The 26,371-nt window shown below is 42.9% G+C and overlaps 1 protein-coding gene and 2 non-coding genes across 4 annotated transcripts; all 3 read right to left on the minus strand.

The window, feature by feature from the left end:
- Positions 1-285: 285 nt before the first annotated feature.
- LOC108075603 (protein Skeletor, isoforms B/C) lies at positions 286-25,154 on the minus strand. Of its 2 annotated transcripts, XM_017168134.3 has the most exons (14): positions 23,929-25,154; positions 13,570-13,643; positions 13,314-13,465; positions 5,689-5,800; positions 3,750-3,883; positions 3,599-3,683; positions 3,340-3,540; positions 3,195-3,215; positions 2,787-3,114; positions 2,515-2,729; positions 2,184-2,455; positions 1,992-2,122; positions 1,772-1,935; positions 286-1,701 (listed from the first exon to the last, which is right to left on the minus strand). In XM_017168134.3, exons 1-14 carry the CDS (start codon positions 24,140-24,142, stop codon positions 1,558-1,560), a joined length of 2,247 nt encoding a protein of 748 aa, XP_017023623.1. In that variant the 5' UTR covers positions 24,143-25,154; the 3' UTR covers positions 286-1,557. The 2 variants fall into 2 exon arrangements, with proteins under 2 accessions (XP_017023623.1, XP_017023624.1); XM_017168135.3 differs by lacking the exon at positions 3,195-3,215 and having other exon boundaries at positions 23,929-25,151.
- LOC121501954 (U1 spliceosomal RNA) lies at positions 17,051-17,215 on the minus strand. The gene has a single exon (XR_005990758.1). It is a non-coding gene; the product is annotated as a U1 spliceosomal RNA (small nuclear RNA).
- On the minus strand, positions 18,602-18,766 carry LOC121501953 (U1 spliceosomal RNA). The gene has a single exon (XR_005990757.1). It is a non-coding gene; the product is annotated as a U1 spliceosomal RNA (small nuclear RNA).
- Positions 25,155-26,371: the final 1,217 nt, after the last annotated feature.

The raw sequence follows: 26,371 nt of genomic DNA on the forward strand, positions 1-26,371 counted from the left end.
CTATATCTTTGTTGCCCCGGAAATGTACAGTTGTCCTTAATATTTAGTAAATATTCTTATATAGAGGGAAAGGAAACAAGGGAGAAGCCTCAATAGAACTCAACGCAACAACAGAAACTTAACAAACTCCAGGGTCCTTGCTCTTTTATACATCTATAGCTTAGGGAGAGTAAGTCCATTCTCAAGAGTTAGCTCATCGAATGAATCCAATATTGGGTATATTTGCTTACACCGAGCCAAGGTAGAAAATGAATGCGTATAACTATCAAAAGGATTTACCAAACATGCATATTTATCCCACTTTATAGTATCCTATATGTTCGATTTCTCTCAACTAACCTCTATGCTCCTCTTTATTGTCGTACATCTTAGTTGCTTGTCGCTGCTTTTCGGTATTAACATATCGCTTATTGTAAACACGTACGAATATACATATACATATACATATATATCATGCTTATGTAAAAACACCAATTACGCAAATATAGTTAAAAAGGTTTCAAGAAATCCATCAGCATTGTCGTCCGTAAATAACAAAAGCCGCATTGAGCGTGATTTACATTTCGTCTAATATCGTTACAAGAAGCACCACAGTAGTTAGTGTCAGTAGCATTAAATAACATATGTTTGTTGGGTATTTTCAATTATCAATTAGTGTTTCCTTAGTACATTTAAATTGTGTAAAAGTATTGTATTGTCCGCCAACGAGACCCTTCTCAAAAATTCACAATTCTGTAGATATTATTATTGTCATACAAATTGCCTCAGATTCTGCCCTTTCTACACTCTCTTTTCCTCCTTATAATTGTGTTTGTTATTGTACAATGTCTAAACGTAGGTATTTATTGTGTTTTGTTCACATTATTTGCATTATAATTATTATTATCGCTTGTTCGTTTATTGTCGCAGTGTCACCTCATTATTGTCGGCTTACACTTTGGCGTAGAACCATGTTGGGTCTCTCTAGGCATGTAGCGAAGGGATTTTCGTTTGTAGTTGTTGCTAGAAAATTACATTTTACTGCGCTAGAGACGTAGATTTATGTATAAGTAAATTGAATAAGTATACATGTAAAAAAGTAGAATTCCATACTCGTAAAATGTACAAAAAGTTATCGCGCCTTGCCGCCAAAATTCTGTTGCCACCGCCTGGATATATGCTCTCCGGCGGTGGCCCCACACCCATTCTATGGCCCACTGCACCCTGTACCGTGCACAGTGGACCCTCTCACGCATGCACACTCAATTTTCAACACTTTTACGTCTTACGAATTATTGTCAAGATATGTTTTTGTCAGATGATATTAGCCTGGTTGTGAAAGTCGCCCTAGTCTACCACTGGCCCGAACCCCAGGCCCTCGACGGAGACACAGGTCCGGGCATCATTATCATGGAATTGAAATCATAAATTCGTCGCAAGAAGCGGGATACGTCGTTGTGTTAAGGGATATGTAGGGAGCTGGATATGTGCTCGGTTGATGCCGGGGAACCTGGTCTGTCGATGCCCCTAAGTAAACCTAGAATTTAAACCAATTTACTGACCAAGGCCAGAGAACTATCAGGCAAGCACGCGGCCAGTCAGTAGCAGGCGTGTCGCAACCAGGCCAATAAAAACGATAAGGTTAACGCCGACGCTGGATCCGCCAGAGGCACCCATGTCGACGACGTTGATTTTCCAGCCCAGATTGTTGTGAGTGAAGCACTGCATCGGTGAAGGAATATAAAAGAATTAATGTTTATAAACACTCTTCAAGCCAGCGAGAGACACTCACCTGGTAGTACAGCTGGTTAGGAGCATCCATGGGCACCGTCCAGTTGAGATAGCCCGGCTCGCCGTCCTCGCACTTATACTCCAGTGTCTTCATGTATTCCTCGAAGGTTTCGATCTCCAGCGAACGGTCAACGGTCTGATGTTCCCACTCGCAATAGCGACCACCTATTTATGGAAAATATATTGGTTGTGTGGCAAATAAGTCACTGATCTGGACTCACCTCCAGTGGGAATAGCATCGCCATCCTCGTCGTACTCCACTCCAGCGTAAGCCTTCTGCTTGCGGGCATCCAGACCCACCTTCTGACCCAGTCCGCCCTCCGGCGAGTCCGTGATGTAAAACGGATGATATCTGTTGAATGAAACAGGCATTATTCACACCTATGGCAATGAGTCCAGCTTGTAAAGCTCACCTGGCTGGCATTGAGGGATCGTTGCCGCCCTCGATAATAAACTCGTAGGTCTGGCCACGCTCCACTGTGATCTCGGGGATCAGCAGATCGTTCACGTACCAGGCAATGCCCCACGAGGGCACTCCGGTGATGGGCGTGTAGCCACGCTTGCCGCCCGTGGGCCCAATGCTGGCCCGGAACTTCCTGACGCCCTGGATTTTGCGCGTGGGCCAAGGCTTGGGTCCGGTCTCGTCCTTCACGTCATACAGCGAACTCTTGCAGGCGTGGTCATTCTAAGGGAGCAGCAACAAGTTATCCTTAGGATCTTTGCTTGTGGACTTTGCACACATACCCGAGCTCCAAAGTTAATGCGAATGTCGTCCTGGTTGTGGTCGCTGGCGGTGTGCGAGTGGGCGTTGGCCTCCTTCCGGGCGTTGAGGGGTCCTATGGCGGCAATCACGGAAACCTCGCGATCAATGGGAATCGGTACATCGTAGATGGCCTCGTTGGTTTGCAGCAGGCGCTTGTATCGGATGCTGGTGACTCCGTTCTTTCTGTCGCCGCTCACTAAAAGGATTTTAATTAATTAGAAATAAATATGGAACAATAATTCCGGGCACTAACCAACTATTACATCGTTGCGGGCCCCGATCCGCTCATCTGGACAGGCTCCTCTCTGCCCGTCGCACTGAGACAAGTCTGAGATGAAGTAGTCTTCCGCCCGGAAGACCCGAGCATTGGTGTCATAGAAGGCCACCACCACGTCGGACTGGGCCATCTGGGGACGGCCGTTCGCCCCGGACAGTCCGAAGGCCATGTACTGGTTCTCGGCAATGCGTCCGAAGAGTTCCACCAGCAGGTGTTCGCCCTGAAGCTCCCACTTCACCTGCAGCCGATTTGGCAGGATCTCGCGACAGTTGCTGTACACGGCAGGCCGCGGGGTGGTCGTGGTCTGGAATGGAGAGTTGAAGGTGTTAGGGACGTGGTCTGGCCAAGGGACGGGTCATGCATGGGGCTAAGTCTAGTACTCACGGGTGAATACCACCATAATGGCTAATGCGGCGCGCATAGGTCAAAGAGATATATATTATGAGTTTTATGCAAATGAATAAATGCTAGCATATGGAGCGGGGCATGGTCCAGAACAATCTAACCCGTCTCCGGGAACCGTACTTACCGTGATCTTGGTCTGGCCCAAGGCCGGCGGAACGTCCAGGTCCCGCGGAATGTAGACATGTCCGAAGTTGTGTCGGTACTCCACACACCACACGGCCAGCCAGTCGATGTCGTAGACGGTGAGGTTGGCGGGCAGCTGGATCTCGATGTCCTCGCCCTGATAGCCACGCAACGGTTCCAGGGAACCCACCTCGTTCGGCACCTATAGAAAAAGTTAACAAACTAAATAATTCAATCCCTTTTTATTAGGTTTTGCTAACCTTTATGCCCATGATGTTCGGTTCACTGCCGTTGCCCACCCAGAAGTAGGCATCGGGTCCGGCTCCGTCGTAGTGCAGGTTGGGTCTGCAAGGTGGGAGGGAAAAATCCTTAGAAAAATATTTATGATGTAATGGCTTGGCTGAATCTCACATGTAAAAAGTCCTGGCGTCCAGCACGCTGATGTTGCTCGAACGCAGACCGTGGGCCAGGCGCTTGAACTCGGGCAGAACCCGTGGCTTGGGCACACCCAGGTTCGTTGGAATGAACACCTCGCCAAAGTCGACCTGAAAGGGAGGGTAAGGTCATCATCGTTTGCTTTTATATCTCACAGAGGATAATAAAGTGCCCTTTAAGCACAGCGTGCAGTTTTACTTTAATGTTTAAGGCGTGGCAAGTGACAGGGGTTTACATCATATTTTTCTACTTTCTACATCACATTTCTCAGCTAGACTACTTGAGCCAAGTAAACGCTTAAATACCCTTTCTATTGATTTATTTTTAAGTAAATTTTTAAATAACTTAGGGTTTGGTCGTTATAATCGTTTATCGTTTGAATTGAGTCAGTTGAGTAGGGAATTTTTGTATATCTATTTTGTTAATTTTGTTTTAAATATATATAAATTATAATGCTAAAGTCCTTGCTTTTCATTTTCATAGAAATTAACCCTATAAGGAGTATAAAGTATCTGAAGATGTATTTAAAATCAAATCTAAAAATATTTGATTTATTTATCTTAGTTTACATATGAGTACAAAATAAACTTTCAAGGAATTTATGACCCTTAAATATTTTGCAACAATCCTTGGGATGCTTTTCATTTGATTTTAAACCTTAGTTAATTTATTTTTATAGTTTACATAAATATTTCTAAAAGTACAAACAAAATTCTATATAGCTCCTCTAAATAATATATGATATATTGATTAAAAGACAAAGAGTATTTAACTTCGTTGCCTCCCAAAAACTGTAAATATTTGACTCAATTCCACGCGATGCTATTTTACTTGACATCTACATGCGACGCGGGGCAACGCGGCGACTCTAAGTAAGCAAACAACCGCTTTGTTGTTGTATACCCAAAACATAATGTACATAATATATGTGTGTGTGTGTGGGGGGCTGAAGCCCCCTTCGTGCTCCCCACCCCGCCCACAAAAAATCGGGCATGCGCGCTCCAAACTCCACAAACAGCGCACTCACACAGCTACACTAACTAACCCCAATCCAAGCGGCATCTGTGTGCGTGCGTGAGCAGCCCCCAAGAAGTTTTTTGGCTGTCAGTCAATGGAAGGCGGCGTACACCCACCCACTGACACAGACACCCACACACACAAAAGAGGGAGCATGGACGGGACACCCTGTATGCTGCACAGATACACACAGCCAGTGTCCGTGTGAGGGGGCTGTGTCGGTGTCTGTGACTGTGTCTGTGTATTTATATGCAACCACTTGAGTTAATCAAAAATGTCTGCTGTAATTTATTTTACTACGGCCGCCATCTTTTATTCCCGCCCAGAACTAGAACCCGTAGCGGTGGCCATTTGGGGAATTTATCTGGGGGAATGCATTTTTCCGGGAGCCACCTCTCGTCTTCATCCTCATCCCTTTGGCAACCTTTTGGACAAAAGCAATTTTCGCCGGACGAAGTTGCCAAAGCAAACATAATTGCCAGCTCTGCTGCGACGGAGCACTTGCATATTCAGCAGTGTAATTAGAATCTAAAACTAAAGCTCCAATGGAAGCAAGCGCTGACCCACATTACTATATCAAAGTGTGGATCATGCTGGCCACCATGCTGTTAAATCCTTAATTTACTCTTAAGCAAACCCTAGGAGGAGAAACCAAATAACTTCCCCCCTTTTGAAAAGCCATTAAGACGATAATCGATAGCCGGGACCGGGAGTGGGACCGGACAAGAGCATAATGCTCGAATCCTTGTGCAGGCAGCTGCAGTTAAATTACGAAAAATGTAATTACAAAAAAAAAGGCTCTTGCCCCGGCTAAATACACACATAAATCTGCGAGGATGGCGCGTGCCATCCTTGCCAGAAGAGCTGCCAAAAGGAAGAGGAATGAGCTGGGACTCACCGTGAAGCGTCTGCACCACACTGACAGCCATCGAATGTCCTTAATCCTTTTGCCCATGGGTAAGCGCAGTAGGATGTCCGTTCCGTTGTGCGCCTGCAGGATGGGTGGATCCCTGCGGGTGGCGATGGCGACCGAGAACGAGAGTAAGATGAAGAAAGAGAGCTTTAAATGAGAGGTCCTGGTCATGCCAAACTATATGTACCAAGTAGCGTAAGGAAACAAAATTAAAGCACTGAATTTTATCATATTTTTAATGTGGTTATTTTTCTGCCAAACAAAATTTTACATTTTATATATATTCAATGGTTAAAAGGACACAACATGCTCGCCATATTATAAATGATAGGTATTGCCCACACTTATACTTCATAGCAGGTGTCTTGTCGTTCCAATAGGTTGTTTTTCTAGTTCCTGTTTCCTTTCCAGAGTCCTGTCCTTACTGTTCTGTCCTGGTTAAAAGGAAATCAAACATACCCATGACCAGCCCAGTGACTGTCTGTTTAAGGACACGCCTACAGTTTGCACGTGCATAGGGATTAATGTGTGACCACCTAGAAAACGCAACGGATCCCCCAGGCCCGGACCCTTGGCCTGAATTCCAGCGACACTATTTAAAATCATTAAAATTAAAGCAAAAACCAAACGACAAACCAAAAACATTTCTCATTTTCGCATACTCGCATTATTTATGAGGGGAGCGAGCGTTGATGAAGATTTATGGCTAATGCAGCGAACCGAGGCATTACACACGTCCCATGCCATGCCCCTCCTCTGCCACTTGGCGAATGGATTTCTAGGTGGCTGCAACTTTTGGCGGCGGCTTAAAGCTTTTTAGCCAATTAGCGACTCTTTGGGGCTTCAATCTCAGTGCCTTTGTGGGAATCGAAGCGGAGCCTTGGCATAGAGATGCTAATAGCAATGGTTGGGCAATTATCGCGAATGTCAGTGAATATCAAAACCCAGTAGTTGAGGTTTTACCGTTCCCCATAATTATTGCAAGTCTTAGGTAAATGCACAGTCCCTTTGTAATGTTTACTATAGTCAGGTACCCTCTGATTTCCTCAGTGCAGTGGCTTGCTTTTATAATCATGTGGATTTTCCGATGATTACATATCCTTCAGCTGCTGCATCTCATCTCGCTTCCACGACCGACTCCTGGGAATATTAATAATCAACTTGAAGTCTAAGTATGCCAATCCCAAGGGGGCTGTCGTCGTCGTTGGCAGTCGTAGCGAGTGTTTGCCCAGATGAATCTGTATCTGTCGACACGGCTGGATGTAGTATAAATCATGGGGGAGAGAGAGGTCTCCTTGAGTCGCTGGGGGTTGAGGAGGATCGATCCATCGCAACTGGGACAAGTGGAGGGCGGCGAGTCAATCAGTCAGTTAGTGGGCTAGTCGGCTCTAGCTGCTGAAGTGGAAAGGTCGCCGTCTAATGAATGTCAGCGGAGGCCACGCAATCCGCATTAGACGCGGCTAAGCACTTAGCCAATAATATCCTTGAACCGAGGCTCGCCGGGTCGCCGGGTCGCCGGGTCGCCGGGTCGAGGTCCGAGCTTCTGTCCAGATGCCAGCAGCAACTGGTGCAGCCTCTAATGAGCCAAAACAAATTGAATGGCTCTGTGTCAACAGTGCATCAAATGTATCTATCTGCTGGCTACCCAGGGATGTGTCGTGCCGTCCTGCCACCCCCAAGACACCAGTGTATCGAGGCCGTCTTCCACGGCTCCAGTCTGTTTGCCTTCGATTCCCAGTTCCATTACAGTTTCCGCCTGGCAAATATGTGTGCTTGTTGCCCTGTTTGATTTGCCTGTCCTCCCTCTCGGCAAGGACATCTCCGCCTGGCTTGAGTGAGCTCGAGTTCGACATTTATTGATGCACTTAGAATGGATTGGAATGGGTGTGGGTGTGGGAATGGGCTGTCCATCGATTTTATTCTATTTGCTCTCGCTCAGCGTTAAGCATCTATGCACTTTCACCCAATTAGTTTAGTTGGAATTCGGATCCCGCTTGGGTGCCCTTCCTTTCGCAACTAAGCCCTTAACTTGTTGCTCGACCACCGGATTCCTTTCCTGCTGACTGGCAGTATATGTATGTTATGCTGCCTGCCGCTCGATAAAACAAAACGCACAACAATCGAGGGCATTTCGCAGACAATAAAACGCGCCAACTCAGCAGAAGGCCCAATCATCCCAGACCCAACATCCCACACTCGCACCCAACCCCATCCGGATTCCCCGAACAAAGCCAAACCGAGGACCAGTCACCCCCGAAAATATTCTAAAATTATTATGAATATTTCATGTTTCCGTGACGGAGCCAAGCCAACGCCCCCGCTTCTGTGGGTGACAGTCCGCAGACGGATGATGAGTCCCAGCAACGACTACTCAATTAAATTTGTATTAAAGTGCAGGCAGCAGGGGTGTTCGCGCCGGAGATAGCGCCGGGCGGGGGCATTAATCACGCCACCAACAATAATAATTAGTAAGGCTTTGGTTCGGGGAAGAAAACCACTACAGACTACGGCAAAATGTTCCCTAACGAGCTGCGGAAAATCTAGTTAGCAGTAAAGAGTAGAAAAGACTTTACTTTTGTAAAATTTTTAAATGAGCATAGAGCTTATAAGCATTTAAAATAATGTTTTTTGATGTGAAAAACCGTTGAAACGTATGACTTTAAAAATATATAAATTACGAAATGAATTTAAAGGATTTTCAAGCAAAAGAAACCATTACAAAATAAATTAGTATGCTTATTTATTTATTTATTACTTATTTGTTTTATATATTTTAAGGGAGCATAGATTTTTATACCCTTGCAGGGTCTTATAATTTCAGTCAGAAGTTTGCAACGCAGTGAAGGAGACGTTTCCGACCCTATAAAGTATATATATTCTTGATCAGCATCAACAGGGGAATCTTTCTAGATATGTCAGGAAGAAATCGATTTTTTGGCCATTTTTGCAAACTTTTATAAGGGGTTACATCATTAAAATTTTTAATTTTGATAAAAAATTGAATTTTCAAAATTTTTAAATGAAGTATGCAGCTTTATTAACTGTAGAAAATCTAGCACAGAACAGTTTTCCGATTTAAAATCAATGCTCTTTTGGCCGAGTTATGATATTTTTAATTTTAAAAAAATCAAGAAGTTTTTTAATATAAAAAATCGGATTTTATAATACAAAATAATATTTTTCTAAGTCAAGGAATCATTTCCGACCCCATAAACCATATATATTCTTGATCAGCATTAACATGCGAATCTTTCTAGACATGTCCGGAAGAAATTTTTTTGCCACTTTTTCGAAATTTGATAATCATTAAAATGAGCAAAAATGGCCAAAAATTTTGATTTCTTAAAATTTTAAATTTGGTATGCAGTTTTTTTAAATTAATAAAAACTAACACAAAACTGCTTTCCGAATCGAAATTAATGCATTTTTGGCTTAGTTATGAATATTTTAATTGTTAACTGGCTGGCCAAGGTTAGCTTTCTTTCTTGTTTTTTATAAGAGTATATACATTACGAAATTAAATTAAAGGATTTTCAAAGAAAAAAATGTCGTAAAGAAAACATTACAAAATAAATTAGTATGACGTTTACTTATTTATTTATTTTTGCTTACTTAACTATTTTACTATTTGCCAATTATGGAAAAGTTTTTTAAGCTTCCGTTTTCAAAAACTAAATAAAAATTAAGAGATTTTCGTTTCGATTGAAAGGTTAACCCCTTGTCCCATAACGTATTTTAATCATGATTGGAAAGCTTAAATTTTAACTGAAATGTAAATAAATATTATTATTAAATAAATAAATATTAAATATTAAATTAATTTTAGCCAAGTCCAAATTGTTTTATTAGCTCATGACAGTTTTTAAACTTTGATTTGTCCAGAAAAGTACCATTCAAAAATATGAATAAATATTCATTTAATGAATTCAACAATATAAGGTCTTCCCTTGTAATAAATAATTATGATTTTATTTACTGATCCAACCCCATAAATCATATATACTCTTGATCAGCATCAACAGGCGAGTCTTTCTAATTATGTCGGAAAGATAACAAATTTTTAGCAATTTTTTTTTTTGTAAATTTGGTAAGGGGTTACATCGTTAAAGTTTTCAAAAATCAACAAAAATGTAAATTTTTTCAAAGTATTAAAATTAATATGCACATTTGCAAAAGGGTATATAAATTTCGTCGTGCCAAAGTTAGCTTCCTTTCTTGTTTATAATTCGTTTCCGTCAAAGGCGTCAGAAGCGTTGCCTACTTTTGAGCGCATGGGGGACCGAAGTGACAGCAACAGGCGCAGCCACTTGAGGGCGTCAAGGAGCGGGGGTGGAGAAGGTATTGAGGAAAAACTGCATCCGAATAAATCCGCCAACTCTGGTGCTTAATCGAGTTAATGGCAATGGGCACAACACGGCCGGAGGCGACAGCCAAAACAGTATTTCGTGTTGCGGCTGCGCTGTCAGCGATGATTAACACCACGAAGGACGTTCCGGGTGGCACATCCTGCTCCTGGTTAGTATATAGTGGCAGCCAGGAGGAGGGGACACAACTAAAACTTCATTTGCTACTTTGCATGGAGCAAACTTTAATGAAATCTGCATAAATCAGAGCTAAGCGAAAAGGCAAGCGCCAAGGTGGAGCGCGGGGAGGTGAGGCGGCGTTTTGTTGTGCAGATGCAAATGAGCAACAGTGGGGAGGAGGGATAATGCAGGGGGTTGCCAATGGGTGGTGGTGTCACTGGGACAAGGCAACGGCGCGCCGTCCCACTCATTGTCATGGCAACGGGCGTTAATCAGCGCTGCGTCGCTTTCATGCTTCTCAAAAATTCTAATTTAATTACTTATGCTCGATGCATCCATTGTGACACAGCCACCATCCAACCCCTTCCCCTTTTCCTCCCAGACAACCAACCTCCCCCTTTCACCAGGGGAGCGCTAAAGCGAGCGTGAACACAAAAAGAAGTGAGCAGCGCCAGGAGCAGGAGTCCACTCAAGAAAAAGCATAGGTACTATCTGGTGAGCACAACAAACATTTGGAAACTTAGTTTTATTATAAGTTCAGGAGAGAAATATAAGCTAGAAACGAGTTTATAAATGATTATATTTAAAATCTAGCTTAACTCGAACAGTAAGTTCTTGAAACTTTAGAAACTTGAGCTATTCATCGCAGAGGAAAGAAATATTTTATTAATTTTCCTATAAAATCAAACCATGGTTTTTCAAAGTTATAAAGCTCTTTAGCTTTTACTGGGACATCTCAGATTTCGTTTGAGCCACGAGCACGCTTGTAATGCAGCAGGATTGGCAGCCCTTCAACGGGTCCCGCCAAAAGCAATCGGGATAATTAACGTTGATTGGCGTACGCCCGGAAAGCTTAGCAAGAAGCCTTCTTCGGGGCTGTCACTCGTAGCTCCTGCCAGCCGGAGTGGTGGTGGCGGGAGAATGCCTGTCCCAGTGCCAATCAGTTGCATTTATCAATTATCGTTCGGCGGCAGACAGACACACATAATTTCGTACATAAAAATCATTAGACATAATAAACGCGCGCAATTTGTTGGCTCAAATGCATGCGATTGCGATAGCAGCGGCGGTGTGCCACATAATACAGCAATCATCATCGTGCTGACACCACACACACACACCGCTGTCGACCTTCAGCTACCTACCACCCACATTCCCAGCCCAACCAGCGCGGCAGAAGGTGCACGCGGTAATGTACAACGGGGGGTATGGGTAATGTGTCTGAAAGCGTAAAAGCGTGCAATCGCTACGGCGTTCCGGGCTTCCACCTCCATCTCCAATCCCTGGCCCCAACCCCTCCGCACAATGTTGCTCTTTGTCAGCAGGACAGCAGGAGGGGTGGACGGGTGGATGGGTGGATGGGGGAGGCGCGCCACTGGATGGATGGCTGTGGAGGCGATGGCATCGTTGTACATTGAACTAATAAAGCCCGGCACGTGGCATCAACAATGAAACGCATTAAAGTCGATTACAATATGAATGCCTTGGGTTTGGGCCACCGATTCGCCACGGATGGTTTTCTGCATCGCCTTCAGTCCGCCGCACTCACACATCATCAAGCAGGCAGCGATTCAGCTTCTGATTCCGAATCTGAATCCGATTTCTCAAGCGAGAAACCGCGTCGAGCATTTGAGATTTTCGAATGGGGAAAATCCAACGCGTAAACATTCTCAGGTTTTTTCTTTAGCCTGGAAAACGGGAGATGGGGTTGGGGATAAGGATTTAGATTGGGATTGGGGAGCATGGAGACTGCGCAATGCGGGAAGCCGATTTCTGGGAATCTCTTATTCCTCGCACGCTACGTTTTGTTATCCTTGGCATTAGGGAAATATTTTGGCAAAGATTGAATATGCAAAAAATCTGTTATCAAGCAAGGCTTAGATTGGGTTTCAACATGAAATATATACTACTATATATAAATCTAAATAAAATAATGTTAATAATAATATTTATTAAAAGAAATATCAAAAATTAAAATTAGGCAACTAGTAAATATATTATCGAAAATCACTGGGGTTTTTAAAACAAAATATGTCCAATGAACTTAGTGATTTCTGGAGCATCCTAGAAGATTTTTAAATTAACAAAATAATACTATTTCCTTAATAATCCTTCCTTGTCTTCAGCTTTTTATTCCAAGGGTGCTACATCCTTGGAGTACTACAACCTTGGCATTGACAACCCTCGTGGGTAGTGGAAATCGTGAAAATCAAAGACAACATTCACCTTAGCTATGTATGTTTTCTTTCTATCGCGCCTGAGAAAATGCCAATGTCGCGTGGGGAGCCACTTTACCTTTGCCTTGAAGGCGCTGGGGGATGAGGGAATTAGGATGAGGCTTGGGATTAGCTAGTGGGGCTGCATTGTTCGTGATAATGAAATGTTCAGGCCAAATGACGTCAAATTGTGTGCGTGGCCAGGATGCACCGGCGGATTAGGCCAAGTGCTGGGGAACGGAAACAGGCAGCGACTTAGTGCGTTCAAGTGGCAGCGCAAGGAGGAGGATGACTGCCAGGAGACTGGCAAGGTAAATACTTGGTTGAGCGGCTTAACCTTGTGGCGACTCAAGTAAATAGTAGCTAAAAAGCTGAAACTTTCTGCCATAGCTTTGTGCTTGTGTCTTGCGGCTTTCTTTGTTTGCTGCGACTGTGACTGCGACTCTGACTGCCACTCCCGCCTCCACATATGACCACAAATCTAACGTGAAGAAATAAATGAGTTTTTCACATTAGGAGGCAACGAAGCGACACACACAAGGCACAACCAACAACAACCAGAGCAACAAAGGGAGAAAACGAGAGCGAGAGCAAGCACAAATGGCAGGCGAGATGAAAAATGTTTTTTAATTTTTGAAAGTGGTTTCATTGTCAGCCGTGCGTAACGTAAAGTCGGCAAGGATCCAGGCACACACACACACACACTAACACACATTCTGAGGAAATGGCCTGCTGCGCTCGAGTAGCCAGGACATCTCCATCACCGTTCCCTCTCCTTCTCCACCTCCGCTTCCGTCTTCAACAAGGCCCAGTCTGTGGCCATCAATGGCCAGCCCAAAACCAAGTGCATTTTTCCAGCTCCTATACTCACATGCCCATGTACTCCTCCGGATAGGGTATGATGTAGCCGTCGGGACTCGGTCGAGGCGTCTTGCCCACCCAGAAGAAGGCGTCCGGTCCGGTGCCGTCGTAGGCGAAGGATTTGACAAACAGCGTCGACTCGTCCACCGCATAGATTCGGCCCTGAGAAAGGAATATTTCAATATATATTTCAGTAATGCCCAAACTGCAGTTTATTAACGATTAAAACTCAAAAGCTTACAAGGAATTTAAACTCATTGACTCACCTTGATGCCATGGGCAAAGTTGGTAAACTCTCCGACGTAGCTGCCGTAGTAGGGCTCCGGAGGTGCTCGTCCGGCTAAGGGAAGCGGAAGAAAACAGAACAGGGTTGCGAGAACGTTAGTTGCAGAATATTTAATTGGAATAAAGTCTCAAAAAGTACGTTTTTTCATCCCAAATGCAGTGTTTCAGGTGCCTGCCAGGGATTCATAATCCGGAGGAGGCTCAAGAAACTCACCGGACAGGGACAAAGAGCACCAGGGCTGCTTTACAAATTAATCCTCAGACGAAAGAAGAACTTTGCCATACAAAAAGTTGCTGGCGTGCAGCTTTCCCCAACCAATGTTCAGGTTGCTTCAGCTCTTGCTTCTGTTCTTGCTGCCTCCTCTGAGGCTGATGATGATGATGAAGAGTATGATGAAGGTTGATGACGATGACGAACCATGCTCTTGACAAGTCCCAGGGGGAGTACTGCTGGCAGGGCATTCCCTTTGGGACTTTGCCATGAAATTGATTGAAAACCATGAAATATATTGAAATTCAATGCTAAGCTCGCTGACTCTGCTGCCGGCGAACTCCTGGCTAAACAATGCAAATGTATGCCAAATGTTTAAACAGACAGACAACATCCAGCGATAGGTGTCAGAGGTGGGAATCGAACGAAGGAAAACCTTCTCCAGAATCCCCTCGACTGAAATTTCAGTTTGTTTCCCGTCGATATTAAATTCGAATGCCTTAAGCTGCTCCGCTGCTCCTGCTCGTTGTCGTCTCCCACAATTGTTGCCAGGGTATTCCCCAGAATGTCTCAATTGCCGCTGGTGGCCAGGACAACAGCAGCAGAAATATCCAGCGTAATATGAATTAAATCAACTAATGCGTGCATTAATCTCTGAAGTCCTGGACCCACGCTCACGCAGCACACCGAGCACGTGGCCCCATGGTATATACGTGCTCGAGGATATTTATACAAAGTGATGACGAGCACGTTGACATCCCCAAGCACAACAACAACAACAACAACAACACCCTGATACAGTCACAATGAACAGGGATTCCTCCTTGACGGAGGCTGAGCCTGAGGCTGCCCGGCACACGACCGCCGATGGTTGTTGTTAATAATGTTTGGCCCGGCTTCGAGCTCGGGTTCCGGGGGGGAAAAAAAAATACTCAATGGCCATGGCTATCTTTCTGGCTGGCTGAGTGGTTGTGTCTGGCTGCGTCTCCTGATGTTTCGTCACTGGACGCGATAAGATTCCCGGCAGCCGATAAAAAAAAAGGAGCTGTGTGTAGACGTTGCCAACCAGGCAGATGGCTTTATTTTTGACTTGTTGCCAGGTTGGCGCTGGAAAAATTGATTGGCAACCGGACGACATCGACCCACATTGCGTGGCCGTCGCCGCAGTCACTTTGCCAATTGAATTCCCGAGTCCCACAACCGTGGAATCGTCACCCGGACGACCGACAGACCGATTCGATGTGCCTCGGATACCGGAGACAATAAACGCCTTTAATCCACTAATCGCATCTAAGTGCAGGGCCCAGCTGGCAGGAAAGTAAGGGAAGGGAATCTCAACTGGATCGTAGACACATAAGCTCTATAAATTAACGGGTTGCCAGGGATACTTAGCAGGACGAGAGCATCCCTTTGAGCCCCGAATCGGCAGCATACAACCACGGAATCAGAAAGGGTTGGCCCAATCCTAAATCCGTCGTCCTCCCCACGACAAGTGCCTTGGAACTTGGATCTGGGGGGGGTGGACATATGGACATGCTGCCGGGCGGGTTACCGCAGGCAACCCGCAGTGCGCTGTGTTTTTGATTTTGGAGGTTGCATGACGGACTTAGATGGATGGACAAATGATTGACTCTCCGTTTATGACAAATATTTGCACTAACCAGTTACAGGAGAAGCGAAAAAATCGGAGAGGAAATATAAAGTGGTTTGGTGTTTTTATGTTTCCTTTGGGGAATTGTGTTTGAACTCATCTTGGGGATTAAATAATATTCAAACTCCCGTGCTCTAAAGCAGAATATATTTAATATGACAGGCAACACCTATTTATAAAATTTAAGATTGATATAAAACGACTAGAGTTGTGTTTTTATATGTATTCCCACAAGGCAGTGTGCATGAGGCTGAAGCTCAAATGTTTAAAGACTCTGGGACAAGACTCTGATCTCTGATAAAAAATTAACGTTAAAATACAAATAATTTTAAAAATAAGAAAAACCATGTTATACATTAGATGGGTTCAGTTTTTGAAATTCGAAAGATAGCGAGATGAAGATTAAAGGCTACAACTTTAATATATTTATTATTTTTTTAAGAGAGCACAATATTATCAAAAAAAATATAATAAATTTGCCAATTAAATTTATTTAAAAATTTTTTTTTGTAACGTTTCATTAACTAAAAATATATGTTAAGGTAAATCAAAGAGTTAAATCATTAAAATGTATTACAAATATTTATTATCACAAATGGAAGTGTATTAGTAATTGAAAAAATATGAATGATATTATGAATCACCATCATTTCCACTTTTGTATAGAGGCTATATTATCGATGGCACCAGTACCGAAGTTTTTACAATTCTGGGATACAAAGATTTCATCAATAATTCGCATATTTTTATACCCTTGCAGGGTATTATAATTTCAGTCAGAAGTTTGCAACGCAGTGAAGGAGACCTTTCCGACCCTATAAAGTATATATATTCTTGATCAGCATTAACAGCCGAGTCGATCTAGCCATGTCCGTCTGTCCGTCTGTCCGTCTGTCCGTCTGTCCGTCCGTCCGTCTGTCCGTTTCTACGCAAACTAGTCCCTCAGTTTTAAAGCTATCTGAATGAAACTTTACATGTAGTCTTCTATATACTCTCACTGCTATATATGTCGGAACGGGCCGGATCGGACGACTATATCATATAGCTGCCATACAAATGTTGGATAAATTTTTGGAAAAAAAATTATAACTTGGCTGTTTTTCAATATTATTCCATCATTTTTGAGATATAGCCATTTTATATTGTTCCGGAATTTTCGTAAAAATTTTATGAAAATCGGACCACTATATCTTATAGCTGCCATAGGAACGATCGGGAAATTAATAGAAAAAATTATAACTTCGTTGTTTTTCAACGTATTTTCATCTACTCTGAGATATGAGATTTACTTATTATTATAAAATTTTGGTATAAATTTCAAAAAAATCGGACAACTATATCATATAGCTGCCATAGAAGCGATCCGCAGATGTAGAGAAAATGTAAAGCTGGGAATGTATAACTGTAACTGTCAAACTGTAAACATAATAAGTATAGTGAAAATGTTATGAAACTCTGTTTAGTGCCTGTTTTCGGCATTATAATTTATAATATAAATATGAAAACCAATCTGCAAGGGTATACAAACTTCGGCGTGCCGAAGTTAGCTTCCTTTCTTGTTAATATTCTTTTAAAACATTATTTTAAATATATTTCTTATGTCGGGACGGCGCGAACGCCATTCCCGGCTACCAAAAATTACACGCACGAGTTATTCACATTAGGAATAATCGCAGAGGTCAACTCAGCCGAGGTGCAATGGCCAAGCCTCACTCCGGAGGAACCGCCTTCGTGATCACGGTTAACCTCTACGCCAGGTAAGTATGCTTTCCTCTGCTCGGCGGCAGGGTTTCCATGCCAGCAACGCCAGAACCAGTTGGGAATTTCAAGAACGGCCTCTGAAATAGGCTCTTCTAGGGTTGGAAATCTCAGGTAGCCATGAATTTATCAAACCCGACCTCACATATTTCGCACAATTAGGTGGAGACGGAGTTAACGTTGTTAGAACTGCCGTTCAAATAATCTCCATATTTATTCCCTTTATTTACTTGGCGCGACATCAAAGAAACAAACGATAATTAAATTCTCACTAATCTGCCCGTAATTTATTTTATCACATGCCCATCTTCGACTTTGACGTCGTCATCAGCATCAACAACATCATCAGCATTCCCTTCCCGTTGGGGGTTGAGCCTGGCTTCGGGTTTGGGTTTGGGTTTGGGTTCGAGTGCGAGTCGAGATCCTGGCACGCACGCACGACCAGGACACACGAAATTCCAAATCAAATTTTCATTTACTTCCGAAATAGACTCTTCCCAAAGCCGAGGGGCTGGAGCGGAAAGCAGGTCGGACCCCCACCCAGGAGTTTCCTGGTTGGTTGCTCGCCCAACCTCATTAAAGCTCGCAAATATTCCTCCCCAGGAATGTTGTGCCTGTCCTCCTGACAGGGGATGTTGGGATGCTGCTGGCGGAACACTCCCTGCTACATCTGTATTTGTCTTTGGCCGTGCGAGGGTGTGCGCCGCCCTGTGTGTGTGTGTGTGTGGATGGTAAATCGAATAAAATTTAGCTGACTCAATAAAAATCAAAAAGCGTTAATGCTAACGATATGACTTTAACCTGAAACCGAGTAAATTGTTGCTTGTGTCAAAGCCAAAAGGGGGATGGGGTCGTCCTTCCTTCTCCGCCGATTGCGCGCTTCTCTCGTCCTTCGCCGTTACGGCAGTGTGACTTTGGGCGGAAGGACGGCAGGATATGGCAACTGGAAGCAATATTGCAACGTAATCTGACAGCGAAGATTTTTTGCCGAACTCGGACCGACGACGACTCCTTTCTTGGCATCGGAAACTTGGCAGGGAAGCGAGAGCGTTTAATAAATGATGATAAATAAATAAGAAAGCGCGAAAAAGGAGGCTGGACCCAGGAGCACGCAAACAAAACGACGGAAAGCCGCTTAATAGACGGAACGGGCTGCTGAGAGATGCGATTCGGAAGGAGAACAACGCCTCCCGCGGCTAATGATCGATGATGGATGGAGAGAGTCGAACTGGGGCACGGTCGCCGGACATTTGTTCAAATTACCATCGGGTACCAGTCCCAAAAGTAACACATCCAGGCATTTAATTAATAAATTCAGGGATATTGAGGAGAAGGTCTACTGCAGAAACCCCGTTCTCTTGTTTTTAACATTCTTTCAGAATTTATTTCTCATGTCGGGACGGCGCGAACGCCATTCCCGGCTACCAAAAATTACACGCACGAGTTATTCACATTAGGAATAATCGCAGAGGTCAACTCAGCCGAGGTGCAATGGCCAAGCCTCACTCCGGAGGAACCGCCTTCGTGATCACGGTTAACCTCTACGCCAGGTAAGTATGCTTTCCTCTGCTCGGCGGCAGGCTTTCCCTGGGAAAACTGCCTTAACCAGTTGGGAATCATAAACAAAATGTGGCTCACAATTGCCTCGTAAGATATGCAACACGAGAGTTGATACCTGAAATTGTTCGACCCTTGTATAGGACTCTCCTCTAGCTTCCATATTATTTGTTCGCCGGCACTCGAAGGCTTTTGTTTAGATCCAGCAGCGTTCCATCGTGTCCTCCTGGGGGATTTGCGAGCCCCATGCTGGGAAAAGTGCCGCCGCTCAACCACCGTCGCCTCCCCCGTCTTAAAAGGAGGCGTGACCGCTCAGCTGGAAATCAGCGCGACTCGCATTTGTATTTATTTCAATTTTATGACTTCATGTTAGCCAAAACGTAGCCACAAACGAAATGAAACTCAAATATGTACACAAAGTTTCAATGTGGTTGAGCGAGGAGGAGGCTGCTTGAGGAGGAGGGCTCTTCCAGGGGGGTGTCCCTGGAAAGCAATGTGTAAATCCGGCGCAGAGATTAGAACATTTTACGCGGCAACATCACAGAGAATTATGCGGCTCACAGTGGGCGGTTCAGTCTGGGGAGGGGGGCGTGGCGCCTTTACACCCGCCCAGGCATTGCCTTGTCCTGCTCTATCTCCGGCGTCTTGGTGGTGGCTTCATATGCAACCACAGACCTCCCCCCACACCCTGGAAACTCCGGCTCATGGAGTATTTGTATACATTTAATACCTTAGTCCTTTGCAATAACAACAACAAAACGACAAAGTGGAGAGGGGCAATCGCTTCTTCGGCGGCACGCTTGAGCTAATTTAATCGCTGCAAATTGCTCGACAATCTGCTCCCCACACACACGTGAAATCCGAGCATCCCCCAGCAGCCGAAGGACATGGCGTTATGGATCTGGATGCTGCTCCGGCGCTGCTGGTGGGAATTAGATTACATTGCCATGGCAGCGGACACAAAAAAGTTGGTGCCCGGTTGTTGACTGCCAACAACCGATAAGCCAGTTGAAAACTGCACTTTCCCGGCACCACAACAATTTTCACATCGCACAGCTATTTTATAAACATAAATTAGTCGAAACTATTTGAGTTAAGCAGTTACGTGGAGTTATGTGGAGCATCATAACCTGTGACAAAAAAGGTTTAGCATTTACTTTATTAAAGTAATTATAAACATTTTCCGGTGGCCGTACATTAAATATTTCCATGGTTTTAATTTCTATGTAGATTTCTCAGTAATAGCCGCGACACCCAAGAGGTGACTTCCATTTTTTGCTCTTTTTTTCCGGTGCACTAAACATATTCCCTGTCCGAATTTTAATCCCGAATGCTAATAGCCATCCCCATGCCATGTTCAATACCCAGAGACATCTGAAAGCGGCAACTGGGAAGGGAAAGGAAAGGAAGTGATGTAAGAGTCACATTGCACAACCGAATCAGTTTGATATTTTCGCTGTTATGGCTCTGGTCTGTCGATGTTCGCGGTTGTCCCATTGCACCGCCCACAATTGAAATTCAATGAACCGCACCACCAAAGCTCCAACAAGCTAGACTGCAAACTCTCCCCCTACTGCCTGCAGGCAAGAGCCAGCGGAAAGTTACCAAAATGGCTGGACAAAAGTGAGGCCGACGAGATTTAATTGGCCGCTCCATATCTCACATGGGGGATTGTATAGATTCCACCAAACAGACATGAACGATGTGTGGGTGGAATCGCGAATGTCATCAGGGAAACTAGTCTCGGCTCATCATTTCATGATGATGCTTACTGCATTTGTGCAATGTGAATAATTTAATGAACACTATGAGTTAAGATTTACTTAATGAGGTACGAATTCAACTCATCTCATCTTTAATTTTAGTTCTATGATTTTTATTTATTATCATTGGAGTTAATGCCTTAAAGAATACATAAATTTTGTAAATCATTCATCCTAATTGGATACGCTGTGCTTTGATTTGTGAGCCCACTTTTGAATCACCTTTAACGTAAATGGCTTAATCATTAAAGCCGGATCTTTTAATGATAAATTGCTTTAAGCTTAAGCTGGCGGTAAGTGGATTTAAACGATTAATTTGTCCGACATTATATTTGAATTTTAAAGCATTTATAAAAGCTATACAATTGTCTAAATAAAGGCTTACTTCTCTATAGTTTGGCACTGAAAGGGTTTTCGTTTGGCATCATTAGCAGGTGAATTTTTTTAAAAACCTCTTCAGATATATAGAAAATATCTGTTAGTATTTACTTACTTTGTAGTTTACTTAAAAAAGGGTTTTTATGTTAAAATATTTATTTTAGTTTCCTTCCCAGCGCTATTGTAATTATACTTTACATTGCTACGCTATTTTAAGCTATATTTAAAAAAGTGAAAGGCTTTTGTTAAATTCAATAACCATTTGCTTAAGTTTTCTCTTTTTTTATTATGGTTCTTACAAAGCTTAAAATGCATATTTAGAGCCGATTCTTAAGTCCAAACCCAACAAATCTGGAGATATAATCCTTTCCTTCTCTTTAAACTGCAAACCAAAGTAATTTCTAACTATTTTATATTATAGAAATATAGCTCAAGATCCCAGAATATGAATTGCCCCTAAAAATTACTAGGAAATAAAAATAAATTCGAATTTTTTCCCTTTTACTATAATAAATTGACAATGATGCTCTACCTTCCCTTAGTGTTTGCCTTATTCTTCTGTCTTAACCCAGTTACCCACAGCCTCCACAGCAAGTAAGGCATCAGATCTTCAGCATTACTCCCGCATCCGACACAAGAAAACGCATTGACACGAAAATGCCTGACGTTGTAAAAACTAGTTTCGTTATTTTTATGATCTTTTTTCGCATTGCTAGTATAGTTTGTAACTGGAATCGCATGCCTACGCGGAGACACGCACTTTTAAAGACCGCTCGATTGCATCGTCGTCGCCGACACACTTTCATTTTTGCCAGGCCATGTTAATTTACATTGACGGAGTCAAGCGTTCCATTGGTTTCTCATTTCTCAGCCGGGTTCAACGGGCTGCACTTCGCATCATTTTCCTTGGCATTTTATTTTGTGTTTTTTGTGTGAGCTGGAAGTCGGCTGGCGGCTTGTTTTGCGGCCGAGTGTGTTACGTAAGTGTCGGGTACTGGGAATGGGATTGGGACTGGGGCGACAAGATTGCTGCCGACTCACTTCTGTTTGCCGCTGCTGGATGTGTGTGTTACATTTGGGCCGAGTGGAGTTGGTATCTGGGAACCAGCGAACGGGCCAAGTACAAAGCCCAAGTCCGTCTGTCAACCGGTTTCCATACAACACCAATTCCCACCCCCACAAACCGTGGTTAGTCCCCATTCTCAGGCCGATTTTTTGGCAGTACCTCGCGACCGAGATATGAATGATTTAGTTTGTTTGCGGTTCTTTGGCCCCTCTAATGCCTTATCGCTGTGTTTTGCATAATGCGAAGAGTAATTTGTGGCCATAAATTAGAATTTCCTGCTGGCCCGGCACTTGGCTGAATTTATAAGCAAGTGTCAAGAGTGCCAAATGAATCGAAAGGAAAGTTCGGCCCTAGCCACTGGCGGAGATAAAGACAACGAGCTGAAATTTAAATTGGTCCAAGCGACTGGGAATTTCATTTTGGCCGCCACTCGCTCACAATGGGTTAATTCTGATGCGTTCAAACAAAGTCACATTCCCACCGCGGAGCTTCTAGTACCTGCGTATCCGTATCTCTGTTTTTTTCTGCCCACTGACCAATTGCGTGTCGGTTCATTGAACCCCAGGGACGTTGGACGTCGGAGATCGAGACCGGCCCTTGTGCTCCCAGCTAATTATGGTTATTAAGTAGTCATAGCCGAATGTGGAGAATAATATGCAAAACAATGGGCATGCTTTGATTTAAGGTGCCTCCTTTGCATAATGTATTCACACGGCCATAAATGACAAGAGGAGAATTGAGTCCGGAGTGTGAAGAGCTTTGAAAATATGCCGATTTGCGTGGAATACAAGAAGGTATTCATTACTATATAAGCGGGCGATGTGTCATAGTTTTGAGCAATTAATTTATCTTGAAAATGTTTTCACCGAAACAGTTTTGATTCCAAAAAAAAAGGTATACAATTTTGTTCTTTTAAATGAGTTTGCTTTTTATTTTCCCTATTAATAATGAAAGCATCTGGCTCAAATTGCTTTTAAAATATATATTTAAAAATATGTACTTTGCTTAGAAAAGTATAGCTCTATAGACAGATATATCTGTACATATTCTCCTTAAGTACTCGGTGTAATAAATCACAATTGCAAAGATTGTTTTGTTGGAACTAAATTACAGAGTCTCATGGAGAGGTGCTAATAGTTTTTACAGACTTTTGTTGTTTTCAGCTTTACTTTGAGGTTTTTATGGCTGCCCAAATAAAAAAGGTCTCTGTGAGCTTGCATTGAGCTATGAAGATGACGCATCAATTTACATTTTTTTAGCTAGATACAAAGAGTCATTAAAAGTACATCATAGCCCCAGAGCAGGGGCTTGATCATTTGCGATACATTCAACAGTTTTATTGAGTTCGCACTCGCCCAGCCTCAAAAGAGCGATTGAGCAACTCTCGGGGGTCTCAAGACACCGTGAAAAAAGGGTGCTTGAATTAATTGAATTGAGGTTTCGAGGCAAAGTGCTCACTCTTAGCCGCAATGCTTAAGGCCAAAAAAATTCGTCATACTTTTGATGCTTGAAGTTGGCATTTATTAAGCCGTCTGCTGGACATGTAGACAAACCACAAGGCAATACCTATTTGTTTATTTAAGTATTCTTAACTGTCGGGTGGCAAACAAAAAGTGAAAGTACATGGCATATCATAAATATATCAATGGGTTTTTTAAACGAAATTCTTGGAAGAAAAACGTGCCTGAATTAATAAATAATTATTATTAGGAATTATGTACAACAACAGCAAATATAAACAACATATTTTGATTCGACTCTTGATTAACATACATCCCAATATATTTAAAATGTATTAAGCATAAACAATAATAAAATATATAAAACTTAATATATATAATCATAAATAAGCTTCATCTTTTTCCTATGAGACACACCTAGCAATTCCATTTAATTTCTGAACTTAGAATTGTAATTTATTTAACAATATGTATTTTTAATATCGAGGACAATTACCTTGACAATCTGAGGAGTTGAGCAGTGCTGCAACAGCAGCAACAACTGCCAACTGCGACCATGTGATGATTAATCCTTGGGTCGTGTGTGTCCTTGTCCTGTTTGATGTAGGTGTTGTTGTTGTCGTTGCTGCTGTTGGGGCTTCCGTTCGTCCCTGACGACGCGTTTTCCACGAGGAGGTCTCCCTGACCATCCCGCTCGCCTTCCTCCACATTTTGAAACAATTGGCGAAATGAAATCAAAGTAAAAGCAATTTCGGCAGCTCCGTCTTCCGCCTTCGGTCTTCCTTTATTGTCTTAATTTTTTGTGTGTGTTTTTTTGGGTGGATTTGGTGCTATATATAATTTTCGGGGAGCCTGCGCTTGCGTGCGTGGGTAAAAGTACCCAGGTGCCGCGGGTATAGGTAGGTGTTTCCTGCTCCTGGTCAGGTGGGCATTCAGATTTCGACTGCGATTATTATTTCAGATTCGTTCCTGTTCGTTTTGGTGGGTTTTATTGTCTTCTCAAGCCTAAACTTGGCGGCAAAATGTAATCCAATGTTTGTAGTATTCGTTGCCCTCCTTATTTCTAGGTCTCAGGCTCCTCTATATACACACATCCTTTTGTATATTTATATATATAGTCGAGCATATACATCTGTGTATGTACTGCGCGTTCTGTGGTATTTGTTTTCCGTTCAAAGAGCAGAATTTGTGATTGGTTTCGTATTTTTGAATTATTTGTGTAACTTGAAGTTGCATAACATTTTGTATTTCTCATTTAATGGCTATTTATTATCAGAGCTCACTTATGAATTTCTCATAGAAATTTCTCTAAATTATTGCACAATTTTCACTTGAACTATTTACTTTGAGTAAATGTCGCCGCCATTCGATATACTTCATTGGTTAATGCAAAATAAACTATTTAAAAAGAAACGAAAAAGTTGTATTTTGGGCTAGGCCCATTTCAATTATTCTGCTTATTTATTCGCGCACTATTTTTATTTTCGTTTTCACATGGAAGGAGAGTTAAATCAATATTAAGTTGTGCTATCCGGTTAGATGCAGCTTCGGTTTATTGTTGCAAATTCGATTTGGTGCATCCTTTTTTGTTTTTTGTTGGGTTGGATTTTTCAGCGCCAAATGAGTGTGGAGGAAATGCGGGAAAAAAGCGTTACGCGCGTCAGGGCGAGACGAGCTTCAGACTTAGTGTGAACGCAGCCGAAGCCACCGAAAATAGCATCAGTATGGCCGTATTTGCACGGACGCAATATACCAGTTGATTCTGCAAAATATACCAAAATAGTTAGTAAAATATATGAACAAATACCGTTTGCCAGGGGCTTACAGGGGGTTTTAGAGTAATTTAAGTAAATCTTGCATTTTGATTAGAATATATATGAACCATACTAACGTATATTATTTAAATATTGACTAAAATATATCAGTATAACAGAGTGTGGTAAGTTTCCAAGCCGTTATAAATCCTAAATTCAACGCCTCTTCCGCTGCCAACGTCCTAGGTGTCGCTTTTGAGCGACCGTTAAAATGCAAATGTGTCAAGCTGAATCAGAAATTATTTAAACTTTGTTGTAGCCTGCATTTGCATTGTCTCTCGCAGACTTTATTGCGACCGCAGAAACCACAAAAGCATGACAGGAAAACAAGCAATGCAAATGCCTCGCAACTTCATGGACAAAACCCTGTCTCTGTGTGTGTGCTCCTGCGGTTTCGTTTTGCCAACTTTAAACATTTGCATTTGCGGTCTGGCCTTTTTGCTTTCCCGGCCACAAAATAATCCTTTTAGTTCCTGTTTGTGCATTCCTTATTAGATGCGGGAAGGCAACGTTGAGTGAATGTTGGACATGTGTTTATTCCAGTTTATTAAAATTAAAATTATTAAAATTGAACAAATTACCCTATGGAAAAAATTCAATTGCAGCTGGAAATAAGATGGCAAAGAGAAAGCTGATAAGCCGGCTTCAAAAATGGCAATGCGTAGCGAAGGATTGGGGAATACGAAAAGTAGGAGTGGGCGGTGGCCATGACTGCACATCCGGCGGAATACAAAGGGCGAAAACTTTTACTACAAGCGCGTAAGTGCAAGTGTTTCCCGGGAAAGTGGGCGGAGTTGGGCGGCACTACGGAAGCTGCGAATGGAAGGCAAAGTTCTGCGCATGTGCACACCCACACAGGGACAAAGACCGTACAAAGAAGAACATACTCGATATCCATGCCGTCAGAATCACAACGTGATTACAAAAATTATTAGTCGAAAATTACGTTATTGCAAAACATAAAAAAAGTAATGTTAAAGTTAAAGCCAAACTTTGGAAGAAATAAGTTAAGGTTACGATTTGAAACTCACCTATATTTTAAAGCGGCATCTGGTGGCTTTTTTTAATACTAAGAAGCACCTGTTCACTTGGCAGCTTTGTTCGCTCACGAACGAAATGTCTGGC

Source organism: Drosophila kikkawai, chromosome 3R (assembly GCF_030179895.1).
Source record: "Drosophila kikkawai strain 14028-0561.14 chromosome 3R, DkikHiC1v2, whole genome shotgun sequence".
Lineage (NCBI taxonomy): Eukaryota > Metazoa > Arthropoda > Insecta > Diptera > Drosophilidae > Drosophila > Drosophila kikkawai.

Coding starts and splice junctions, on each gene's coding strand:
- LOC108075603 (XM_017168134.3), bottom strand. CDS start 24,142: ATGTGGAGGAAGGCGAGCGGGATGGTCAGGGAGACCTCCTCGTGGAAA. Junction 13,644..23,928: donor CAACTCCTCAGATTGTCAAG/GTAATTGTCCTC, acceptor CGCTTCCCTTAG/CCGGACGAGCACCTCCGGAG. Junction 3,216..3,339: donor TGGGCCAGACCAAGATCACG/GTAAGTACGGTT, acceptor GCGCCGCATTAG/CCATTATGGTGGTATTCACC.